At 43.0% G+C, this 12,515-nt stretch overlaps 2 protein-coding genes across 3 annotated transcripts in view; one reads left to right on the top strand and one right to left on the bottom strand.

The window, feature by feature from the left end:
- Positions 1-12,515, top strand: part of KBTBD12 (kelch repeat and BTB domain containing 12) — a 50,797-nt gene that overhangs the window by 27,070 nt on the left and 11,212 nt on the right. The window contains exon 5 of the mRNA XM_068163785.1: positions 8,244-8,441. Within this exon, the coding sequence (XP_068019886.1) occupies positions 8,244-8,441 (198 nt within the window). The remainder of the gene's footprint in view (positions 1-8,243; positions 8,442-12,515) is intronic.
- Positions 1-12,515, bottom strand: part of MGLL (monoglyceride lipase) — a 130,861-nt gene that overhangs the window by 108,123 nt on the left and 10,223 nt on the right. The window contains exons 1-2 of one of the 2 annotated variants that reach the window (XM_068163788.1): positions 8,231-8,432; positions 7,976-8,105 (exon numbers count right to left, since the gene is read on the bottom strand). In XM_068163788.1, the coding sequence (XP_068019889.1) occupies positions 7,976-7,994 (19 nt within the window). In that variant the 5' untranslated portion in view covers positions 7,995-8,105; positions 8,231-8,432. Of the gene's footprint in view, positions 1-7,975; positions 8,106-8,230; positions 8,433-12,515 lie in introns of those variants that run through there. The other variant, XM_068163789.1, reaches the window with a different exon arrangement.

Here is a 12,515-nt window from a genome sequence, read left to right as displayed (position 1 = left end):
CCCCCCCGGTGAAGTATGTGTGCACAGAACCTGAATATCTGACAGGATCCCATGAAGCCTCAGTCACAAGACATCCAGGGAAGGGTCAATTCAGAAAGATGCTTGATGGCATTCCTTGGACTCCCACAATCATCTCCTGCTTTTTGTATCATAATTATTCCCTTTGTGATGCACTATCTGCATGGGCTTCCTGCAGTCTGCACCTATCTGAGAAGATCCACTGGGTACAGAGGAAGGAGGAGGGAGACAAGGTGGAAGCAGGTAAATGCAAGCTATCTTCTGTATGCTTCAAGGACCAAACCCTGCTTCCCAGAAATAAAAGCATGAAATAAAGAAATATATAGCTCTAGCTAGATACATGAAGGAGTGCTGCCCAGAGATGAGACCTCTCTCAGGCATTTCTTGAAAACAAAATCCCCAAGTAGGTTTGTCAGCTTTTTCAGGCAAGATCTCTGTCTCGCTATATGGTTCATACAGGTGTCAGCACATTCAGGGTTAGGTGGGACTCTAGAGCACGTATGAAAAAAATCACAGCTGATCCTCTCTACTATCTCTGATGTATGAACCAAATTTCTATCATAAATATGAAGCAAAAAGCATAGACAGAGGTCTAGCTTTTAATATGATACAGTAGCAGACTCTTTGATATCCAAGTCTAATTCTTGCTCTCATCCATGTAGGTGTAAATCTCCAGTAAGTAGTCTGTTGATCTCAGTTGTGTTGTGTCAGACTCATTCTAACCCAGATCAGAATGTGATGCTTAGCCTTTGAAGTGTTAATTTCTGACAAGTCCTATTGGCACAGAACAGAGTACGTAGTCACTGTCCAAAAACTCTTTCCAGCCTAATTGCCAGCTCCAGTGTGTAAAACCCTAATGACTTCTATGGAATTATTCTAGAGTTACACTGATGAAAGGGAAATGAGAAATAGATTAGAGTTTTTGGTCTGAGCAATAGCGTTGTTCAGGAGCCTGTACCATGGTCTTAATCAGCAATCCTGCCATATAATTGTCTGTTTGTTGTGTAATGTTCCTAGAGAATCTTAGGCTATTTATACAGTGTACATAATCCTCATAAGTAAATGAACAGCATTTCCTAGGGCTCAAAATCCTTTCTCCTATTCATCCCATTTGACTGGTCCTAGCTCTTTCTCTCCATATTTTCCCAGGAACATAACTATATTCGTTGGAAAGCCCAAGAAAGAGCAGTATTGTGTTCTTAATGACAGAGGCAATTGAGACACTTCTGGAAGAAAACCAGAGGGGAGGGCTCTATTTAAGGTCATGCATTTTAATCTCTTGCTTAAAAAAAAAAATATCCTTTCCAGCTAAGTCTCTGAAAACTCATTACAGCCAACAGATAAATTAGGAACACTTATCCAAATGGATCCATTTGAATGTCATATTCATTAGCTTATGGTAAACCATGTTCAGTACAACTAGTGTCTAGGAAATACAGGTAAAAAAGTGTTGTATCACCATGGCAGCTTTACCCATGTCTTGCTCTTGTGTTATATAATTCCTGCTTTACAAATAAGAACACATAGGACGACTTAAATGAGAAATCCTATTAGGGGAGATTTAGGAATCAAAGAATTTTTGTTTGTCCTCCTTAGCCTGGCATCCTACTTATTTACAACTTGGTGTTTTTTTTCACCTGAACTCTTGCTGAGACCTTCTTTTAAAAGTTTTAAGCAGTTAAATGTGGTTCAATTAAATACTGGATGCCTTGATTATAAAATACTCATTTGAATATGTAATTTGGGGTCTCCCTGGAAGGGAAAGCTTGTGTAGGAGGGGCTGGAAGGAGACATTGTAGCTTTTCATGGCAGAGTGTTAGCTGTGTTTTTGAATAACACCTTCTTCTAAACTAAATATGTCCATTTATAAATACACTTTGGAGTTCTGACAAGGAGCAGATTATGGGCAGAGAGATTCTGCTCTGTTATACCTGTGCAGCAGCCTCCAGAGTGCCTGTGTGCAAGGAGGAACAAAAAAGGCAAAAATTTGGTCTGATAGATGGAATCAGAAATGGTTATGAAAGGAAATGAGAACAAGCCATTACAGGAGAAATGAAGGAGATGGAACTGAAGTGCTGACTGTTTAGGAAGTCAATCACCTGTGTTTGCAGCCCTCCTTCTAATCAATCTTTTGCCTTCACGTCTTCTACAAGCAAGCTGCATTACCTCATCTGTGTTAATAAAGACTGACAATGCTTCTCAATTTCACCTTTGGAAGTGCCTGCCAGGGCTAGCTTTATTGCTCCTCTTTTTCTGTGTCCAAGACACCAGCTATGCAGCTCTGCCTTGCAGAGAGTGAGAGAGCAACCAAAGTGCTGAGACTCTCAGCTTGAGTGCTGTTAAAGAGTAATGAAGGGAGATGGTACAGGAGAGATTAGCATTAGTAAATCCATTGTGCATTACAGAGATCAACCCAATAGTGAATTATTTTACCAGAGGCAAAGCTTAGAATTCACCTGCTTGTTGGGGAATTACATGTTGGTGTTTTTTTTTTTTTCTTTCCCTATTTCCCAGGTTCCTTTGATAAAACCTCAAAGAGGCACTAGCAAGAATACATGTCGCTCAGTATTGTGATCACAGGACTTAATTATGTAATAAAGAATTACAGTGTTAATGCCTTGAGGGCTTTAATAGGTCTTGATCATCCTGACCAGCATCATCTGGGACTTCCACCCACACCCTCTGCCCATAGGTCCAGGAGCACCACTTAAACACAGGCCCAGGGGTAGCAGCTTGTTCTTGCTTCTTTGCTTTGTGCCTGAGAAATGCTGGTAGGATCCTCTGCAGCTCCCTGCCTCTGGTTCTGCTGAGCTGTGCCCTAATGGTGAGCTGATTACCTGGGTGCTCTTCCCCTTGGGAGCAGCTATGCTCTTTTTGCTCCCTGATACACTGCCCTGGCTGAAAGACACTAGCTCATGTCTAGTATCAGCTGTCTCCTAGTGGAGGAACCAAATTAAATGGTATGAAGTTTGATATTCAGGTGTCACCATCACCTGCTCCTTTCAGTGGACTGCCTAAACTATTTTCGGTCCTATCTGGACCACCAACCACTTTGTAGGTGATCAGCCATCCTGTCTGTGCAGTGAGCAACACAAACTTGGTCTGAGGTTATCCTGGGGTGGGGTGGGGGGGGAAGTCCATCTTGGACTTAGCTGCCCGGCAGATTTAGCTGCATAGGAGTTCTGTGTGGATGAGCCTTCAAAGTGCGGTTACTCTGCACCACTGCCTGCTTTTACAGGTATGAGTGACACAGCTAGGTGTAGGTAGGGCACAGCTAGGTGTAGGTAGGAATGCTGCCTGTCTCTTGAAACTCATCTAAGTGTGTCTCACTCCTCTAGACATATCTAGATTTATCTGAGATACTTCCTCTACAGCCACTGAACTAATGATTGCCAATGGCTCCTTACCACTTCACAGCCATTGCAGATATTCCCCTTCAAGTGCTGGAAGGGTGTTCTGTTATGAGAACTGATGTGACACAAATTGCATTCAGTCTTCTCAAACAATCATGAGGTAATGGGGAGGCAGCACATTTTAGTCAAAGCAATATGTTTTGCCTTCAGTCAGCACTGAGCAGCACATGAGTATAGCAAGGCACAGAACCATCCCTCATTGAAATTCTGAAGCCATGCTAATTGCATCACCTGCCCTGCTTTGCCTTCCTGCATCAAAGGCTTGTCTTTTCTAGCCTGAGTCCTTAATAAAGATCACGTGCTTTTATTTATATATTTATTTTACTAATGGAGCTTCATGTTAAATTTAAAGTCCATTAGAACCACTGCTTACAGAGTGCCCTTGAAAATATGTTTGATTGCAGAATCATCCAAGCGTGATACAGCAAGCTCTCAAGCATTAATGGGTTTGGGAACACAAAGGTGGCTTCGCTGGCTTTGTTTTAGTCTTTCAGTGGCATCTGAAATATCTCCTAGGGAAAGCTCATAATGTAAAATGCTTAACATGTTGGAAGGGTGTCTTTGTAAGGGGTAGGGGCTAGGGGTGACACTGAGTTCTGGGATTAAATCCTCTTGTGTGATGAATGTGAACATGACAGAAATGCTCAAAATTCCCAGTGAGAACTCCATCTCCCTCAGCACAAAGGATGAATAATTGGGTTTTATGTAGAGATCTAAGACAAGTAGTGTTGAATTCACTTGCTCTGTTTGTGTTCAGGTGATTGAGTCACCAACCCTGGATGTGTTTAAAGGTCATTTGGATGTAGTGACTTGGGATCTGGTTTAAGGGTGAACTTTGTAGAGTAGTCCAACTTCATCGGTTGGACTTAGTGATCCTGAGGATCTTTTCCAACCTGAATGTTTCTGTGATGAGATAGAAAAGTGTGGCTCAATGAAGGACCCTCCCCAGCACCCATTCCAGACAGTGGGCATGGAAATAGCAGTTGCTGCTCGTTGCACACCTGTTGGTACTCCCAGGAGGCTTTTACCACAGCTTACAATTTAGTGATTCCACCTATAGTTCTGGGTGGTTTAAGTAAAACTGCAAGTACACATCCATGCACTCCTGGAGTATTACTTGGCCCAAGAGTCTCCCTAAAATGACCCAAACCCCTCTGCTCTCTTTTCTGCTTAGCCTTAGCTTCTTAAAGGTCACACTCATTTTATGTAGAGTCTCCTGTAGGAGCAGAGCATGAATTCAGTTGCTCAGCTGCTTTACCCAGAGAACATGAAATAAAGACAGTCTTCACAGTCTTAACTGTGATTCTATGAGTCTCCACTTACAATCCAAGTGGTTTCATAAATCTGAATGAGGGAGACAGTGGGACCTGGATCTGGAGTCAGGCATGACAAAGCACGACACAGCCTGAATTGTCTGACATGGCAAGTTCCTTTGGGTTGTTTTCTGTCAGTTTGAAGCTTTGCATGATATATGCATTGATGGCCTGGTTAACGTGAGATGCTTCCACCCTGTTGCAGATGTGAATTGACTTAAATTTGAGAACATTAATTTATAGTTTTTTAAAAGTGATTTGTGTATTCAGTTCTTTGGGAAGAGGTCTGAGACATCAGCCTCTTGTCTCACAGGAATGTTTCTCAGTTGCTGCGTCTGGGGAACAGTAAAAGCAGCGCTGGTAGAGTCTAATAACCTCATATTCCTTGGTAAACAATATATCAGTGTTAGCATTGCTTTAGAAGAGGAGATTGCAAATCTTCATTTCTTGTTTTTCAGAAGACTCTTTTTCTAAGCTTGAAAATTAAACTTTATTCCCCTCTGATTTTTCTTTCCTAATTTCCACTCGCTGAGAGCTTAGCTTTGCACTTGTAAATTGAGCACGAAATTGGATTTATTTGAAAGGGCTGTGCAGAGTGTAAATAAAATGGAGATATTTTATACCTTCAGGCCTATTTCTGATAATGAGAGAATTAAAAGAGGTTAAATTTCAGTTGCTTGAGCTATTCGGTGAAGGTTTCATAAATGCTTGAAAATATGTGTTAGCTCTGAAACTTCTGAAAAGGTGCTCCAGTAGGTCACAAAAATACTTTTCTAGTAGCTGCACAGGAAAATTATTTGGTGGTGGGGCCCCTGGATTGGCAGCTGAATGTCTTCACTGACTGGTAATGGTTGTGATTTTTTTGCCAAAAGTCACTGACTGCTGTATCAATTCTGCACCTGAATCTCTCTGTTCTTTCTGACATTACCATGTCCCACAGTTACTTGATTTAGGAAATGGCACTAAAAAGGCACTAAGAAATAAACAGCAATTATACTTCTAGAGGAATTCTGAGGCATTTTGTCCATTGCCTCCCCCATGAAACGTTGAGGCAATCAGCAAAGCTATTGTTGTTTGGCTCTGACATGCCACATGCATTCCCTAACTGGTACCATTCATTCCTCTAAACAAGATGCTCTTTCATTCCCCATATGAAGGCTTATGGGTGAATACATATTCTTCAGTGGTGTGCAGTAACACCTGGGCTAATTTGAAACACAGCCAGCTTGATAACCAGCAGCAGTCTGTCTTTGGCACCACGATGCTGTCTTTTGAACAGATCAGATTAATCTGTGAGTAGCTTTGATATTATTAGTTCTCAGTGAAAACTGCCTTGAATCTCTCTTTCTACATTACACTGCGTTCTGTAGACTGTACATACCCAGGCAGCAAATCATCTCTGGGATTCTGCCAATGGATGCTAAAGAATCTGAAAGACTATGGGACAAGTCATCAGTTAAATAGACTTATCAGTTGGGGGGAAAAAGCCTGATTAGCTCTTATAATTTTTCTTGATAAATTTGGAGGAATAGTGTTCTGTCCCTGGAGTGGCACCTTTCTTGTAAGCCAGTAAGGAGCAAAGGATAATACTGCACAGGGGAGGGCAATGCTCCTGGCACAAAGAACAATACAGGAAGTTAATGTTTGATTTCTGAAATTTGCTTTTGTTTAGACAGAGTCCTAAGGAATAGCTCAGTGAGACTCATCAGAAAGGCTCAGCGTGGTGATGTATACAACTCCCTTTATGACATGGAAATTATTAGCAAAATTCTCTGACCACCATTACTCCCTCCCTCAGCCCTCTTAGGTGAATCAAGCCTCCAAGGAAGAGCCCATCAGAACAAATGCTGCTTAGCTGGGGTTGTTAAATTGGCAATGAAGGCATTTGTATGGCAGCCTTGTTTAAGCTCACACAGAGTGAAACACAATGCTAACTGCTAGGACCTTGCTGGTAGGTATTAGGGCAAGTAAAGATGTGCTGTGCATGAGAGAGGAGCTGAAAATCAAACCCAGTGAAGGTTTTTCAAATTCAGATATTGAACTGAATCAAATGCTGCTAAATTCAGCTGGAGGTAAACTTCCTGCTTGTGATAGAGGACAATGAATTTGCTTCTAATTTTGCTGCTCTGATGCAGGGATAACTCATCTTGTCTTTAACTGATTAAAATACTAAGTCAGGAATGTAGTAGTAGAACGTTTGGAACATTGTGGTCCCCACTGACATGTAGTTGCCTCTTAAATACTTTTGGAGAAGCCAGAAAGGTTTCAAAATATAATACAGTCCATACTAAGAGGCAGATGAAAAACCCTGTGCAAGTAGAACTTTGAGTACTGGGGGCTCGTTTTTCTGACAGACCAGCTGAACAGCACTAGGGGCAATGTATTTTAAAAGCAGCTGTACCAGCCTTGCACAGGTTATCCTTGCAATCCTTTCCCTTTGCATATGCAAAGGCATAATTACATGCCTACAATGCATTCTGGATTTGCACAACTGAGCAGCCCTACACGTGTATCTGGAAAGGCAGCCTTCAAGTGGAAATTGCTTGCATATTGCAGTCGTTTGATATTTAAAAGTGGTCACATACACACACACATGCACAAAAGAGCCCCTTCAGCACGCCATCAGTGCTCATTACAGGGTATTGTGTCCACTGGCACAGATGGAAAACCTGTGAGGGTACGTCAGCATATTAATTCTGGAGAATCAAAGGCTGTGAATTCAAAATCTTCATTTGATCACTGGAAAGGATTTGGAAAGGCAACATTTACACTGTAATTTCAGTGGACAGTGTTTCCAGCATGCGCCGAGATCTCAGGTGCATCTGCAGCCTGTTGCAGTATGTCCCAGCAAACAGAATGGATCTGTTTCAAACTCACTGACTCTAAGCATCCTAACTAACCTCTCGGCAGCAGGGCCTGTCACAAATAACTCAGCTGGCACTCCTGCATGTTGAATGGGTTTGTTTCTCAAAGTCGATTTCCCTTAAGAAATGGGTGCAATCTTTTCCTTTTGTTGAAGACAGCTAACCAGCAAACCCACCAGTCTGTTGGCTAACATGTGTGAGGGTCACATCCACTAACAGTAACTGCAAAATAGTTTTTGATCCATTGCAACCTAATGATAAAGCAATTTGTCCATCACACAGAACAAGTAATTATGACAATTCCTACTGTACAGAACAAGTAATTATGACAATTCCTATTATGCAGGCAGAAAACAAGAGAAAATACCTTTGCTTTCTGAAGGCATGCTGCTTGTCCTTCCTTTGATGCAAGACTTCAGAAAAGATCTTGCTTTGATGTCTGTAGAGAACGTCCAGTAACTTCTGCTTTGAATTTACTTTCTAATAAACTTCTGGAGCTGCAAAACAGAGGGAAAAAAAAGGGAAAAAATAAAAAGAGAGAAGGAGATGAGAACATGTAGGGAAAAATGCTGCAGCCAACAGTGGTTTTCAGCAGAACCTGTGACTGCTACATTTCACCTACCTGTCTTTTGCAGGAGGAATTGGGTGCCTTGGTCAAGACAGAGGACAAACACGAAAATGTCTTGATGCAGTGGAGATCTATAACCCTGATGGAGACTTTTGGAGGGATGGACCTGCTATGCCTTCTCCCCTCCTCTCCCTACGAACAAACTCTAGCAGCGCAGGCTCTGTGGATGGGAAGCTGTATCTCTGTGGAGGATTTCGTGGAGCAGGTACTAAAATGAGTTTAATGTTTCCTGTACAGTTGAAATAATGTCCACTTTATACCGGCTGATCTGGTGATGGCCCAACCCCATCAGGTGGCACTGGCATGCCCTGTAACCACAGAGATGATTCTGCCCTTTGGACTACTGACTCCTAATGTAAATATGAATTGTGTTCTGTTTGCCCTTTGTGGGGTTTTTCCTTAACAAAGCATGAAAAATTCAGGATGTTTCTGATCTATGATAAATCTGCATGAATCTACAATTTCAGCAGAATTGTTCTGGTTTTACATCCACAACTACCGAGATTGGGAGCTTGGTGTGTTATGGACATGAAAGAACTTGGGCATATTTATTGAAATTAAGGCACTATCTGTCTGTCCTCAGCCAAGCTATCTGGCTCTGCATATTTGCTTACCTGCTGTTCATAATCAATGCTGAAAAACCTCATATGCTTAATGAGTACTCTGGGTAGGGAACAGAGATACAAAAGGACTTGAATTCCATATCTGCTGATATTAAATAATCCTAGCCCCATGGCTGTATTTCTTCTTTTAGTTCATGTTCCTTCCAGCTGCGCTTAGCTCTGTCTAAATCTCCAGCACTGTTAACCATTTTTTTCATCATAAATGCCAAGAGTCTCAAAACATGCAGACTTAAACTCTTCTGTCACATACAGCGGGTAGCCCAGCTTCATTTCTAGGAAAAAGCAGCAGCACAGATGCACAGATGAGGGGATTGAGTCCATCATCAGTAAATTTGCAGATGAAACCAAGCTGGGGGCAGGTGTTGATCTGTTACAGGGTAGGAGAGCTCTGCAGAGGGACCTTGACAGGCTGGACAGATGGGCAGAGTCCAACGGCATGAGATTTAATACATCCAAGTGCCAGGTTCTGCACATTGGCCACAACAACCCCATGCAGTGCTACAGGCTGGGGTCAGAGTGGCTGGAGAGCAGCCAGGCAGAGAGGGACCTGGGGGTGCTGGTTGATGGTAGGCTGAACATGAGCCTGCAGTGTGCCCAGGTGGCCAAGAAGGCCAATGGCATCCTGGCCTGTACAGGCAACAGTGTGGCCAGCAGGAGCAGGGAGGTCATTCTGCCCTGTACTCAGCCCTGGTTAGGTCACACCTCGAGTCCTGTGTCCAGTTCTGGGCCCCCCAGTTTAGGAAAGACGCTGAATTGCTGGAACACATCCAGAGAAGGGCAACGAAGCTAGGGAGGGGCTTGGAACACAAGCCCTATGAAGAGAGGCTGAGGGAGCTGGGGTTGCTTAGCCTGGAGAAGAGGAGGCTCAGGGGAGACCTTATTGCTGCCTACAACTACCTGAAGGGAGATTGTAGCCAGGTGGGGGTTGGTGTCTTCTCCCAGGCAACCAGCACCAGAACAAGAGGACACAGTCTCAAGCTGCACCAGGGGAGGTTTAGGCTGGATGTTAAGAAGAAATTCTTCATGGAAAGAGTGATTGGCCATTGGAATGGGCTGCCCAGGGAGGTGGTGGAGTCGCCATCACTGGAGGTGTTTAGGAAGAGACTGGATGGGGTGCTTGGTGCCATGGTTTAGTTGATTAGATCATGTTGGATGATAGGTTGGACTCGATGATCTTGAAGGTCTCTTCCAATCTAGTTAATTCTGTTCTATTCATTCTCCACCACTAATAAATGTCATATCAGGCTCACTGTTGCCCAGGAATGGCCACATGGTATCACTGGGTGATGTCCTTCACATTACAAACTCTAAAGCTGCTGTTATTTTAGAATGATGGTTCTTATCAGCTGCTTCACAGCTCACCTTCCCCTCCCTGCATTTGCTGCTGTTTGAGGAAGCTGCTTCCTGAGAACAATTGTATGGCAGCTCCCTTACAGGCACGTTCTTGTGTCACCTCTGATGGAAGTTCCATGACCTCATGGCAGTTATGATTCTGACACATCACTGTTTCCATAGCAAATGTTGTGCCATCGAATTTGTCTTTTTCTCAGCAACGTTATGAAAAACGCTGAAGTTAGTGGGCACGAATCGCAAAAGGCTGATGATTTGCACTGGCAAATGAAGCAATTTCATTCAAGATGACTAACATTTTAGTATGAGATTTTCTGAATAAGCTAGCTTCAGAGCCATAAAAACACCCTGTACAATACCACCACATTCTGTCACTGAGTCATGTATAAAGAGTGGTAGCACTGGGAGAGGCTGAAAGTGCCCCTGCGGATCTGAAGACGGCCATCTTTTGTGTGTTTGTCAGCTCAATGGGGTCCTGATTCCTGACTGTATTATTGCAGTCTAGATAATTATGTATAGAACTCCCCTGCACTTAAAGTGCTATTTAGATTGGAAAAACAACAACTCAAAGTTAGAAAATGCTGGTTTTGCAGTTACCTGTGCAACCTGAATTCTTGCCCCCTGCGTGTGCGTTTTGTATGCCAGTGAAGAAATTATATGTGATTGTGTTGTTAGAGGCTGTTGTGATGTCTATTAACAAGGGAGCCAAAATAAGATTCTGTCAACTGTACCTCAGATGTAGCCACATGTTTGAGAAGTTGAGAGGAAGCTGTGCCTTAAAGACAGGCTTCTTGATGGGACTTACAAGTTACGAAAGGGAAAGGGCTTTCTGAATTTTTGTTAACAATTTCTATCTACCATCAGCAAGAAAAAGAAGGGTGGACTCCATATGCTGAACCTGAAGAGGGTATCAGCCTGACTTCTCTTCCTCGCCTCTCTCCCTTGCTGGAAAAAGCTCTTGCCTGTTCAGCTCTTTGGGGGGTGAAGAATGGAGTGAGAGAGAGTTATTACTGTCATATGGGAATTTGGAGAGGGTGGCTTGACTCTGCTCTTTCACAATTACAGCTGCTCAGCAGCTTCAGGATATTCACAGAACAGCATGTGCTGCTGCTGCTGCTGCTTTAGTAGCAGATAGAGTTATTTTAGAATGTGCTTGTTTGGTTTTAGTCTTTTAGGTTTCTTGGCATGTCACTTTGGTTTTTGTGCGGGATGCAACCAAGAGAGGATATTCCAATTTTACAGAACATTATAATTTAGTTTCAGCCGAGTGGGGTTTTTGGAACAAGCTGAAGGCACAGCTGTAGTCTCTGAGTTTTTTGCCTGCTGAACACTAAAGGGCTGCTGTGAACATTCAAGAATGAATGCTTCTCAAAAACACAGAAAAATAAGCCAAGATCACTGCTGCAACTGAAAGCCTTAGCCAATGTCTATAAGGGACTGCAAACAACTTCCTCTGCACTATAGATCTGTCCCCAACTCCCCAGCCTCAGCTTGCCTTCACATGTTCTTAACTTGATCCAGCAGCATGAAAGCTGACCTAAGGACATTGTTGCATCTTAGTTTTACTCAAATGTGCCATGCTCTGTACGTCTTTCTGCACAAGTATTGACATGAGAGATGCTGTGCATAAGCACAAAGCCTGAAAGCAGCTTTCAGCTGTTCAAAGGCCCTTAAATTTGGATGAAGATTGATGCTCAGCTACCATCTCTTCTGAATCTCATGTGTGACTTGAAGATTTGTGAAGGTAGGATTCCCATCCCAGATATCTTGCCTCTCACAAATCTTTGTCTGCTTGAAGAAGGACAAGTGAGGCAGCCATAACAGCATTCCCAGGAGCAGGAAATGCAAAACTGCAGCTACTTAGAGACCCGAGAGGGAAGTCAGCTCGGCCAACTGAGAGCAACAATACAGAGCATAGGCTCTGTAAAGGATGAGTGGACTCCAAAATATACTGAAGCTTGATCAAGAGAAAACTTTCTCTGAACTCTTCAATGAATGGTGCTCAGTGTTGAGCTGTGTTGGTAAACACAGCTTGTAAGACTTCCCCTGCTGAGACATCCTCAAGAGAAGCTTGGTCGAGGCTGTGAAGGAGAAAAGGAGATAGACACTTATCTGTAGTGTCTACACTAAGACATTAGCTGGCCCCAGGCTACCTGCAGCATAAGGAGAAGTACAGCCAGTTCTACAGGGAGATTCAAGTCCTAAAGTGCTTTACATCTGCTCTGAAAGACCAGAAGGCAATTAAGAACACTGAGCACTTCTCTTGCCTCTTAATGGTCTGTGTTTTGATCAGGATATGGGAGATT

This window comes from Melanerpes formicivorus, unplaced genomic scaffold (genome assembly GCF_026170545.1).
Source record: "Melanerpes formicivorus ecotype bairdi unplaced genomic scaffold, bMelFor1.0.p_v2 SCAF_74, whole genome shotgun sequence".
NCBI classification, from domain to species: domain Eukaryota; kingdom Metazoa; phylum Chordata; class Aves; order Piciformes; family Picidae; genus Melanerpes; species Melanerpes formicivorus.
This window is presented reverse-complemented; position numbering and strand designations above follow the sequence as displayed.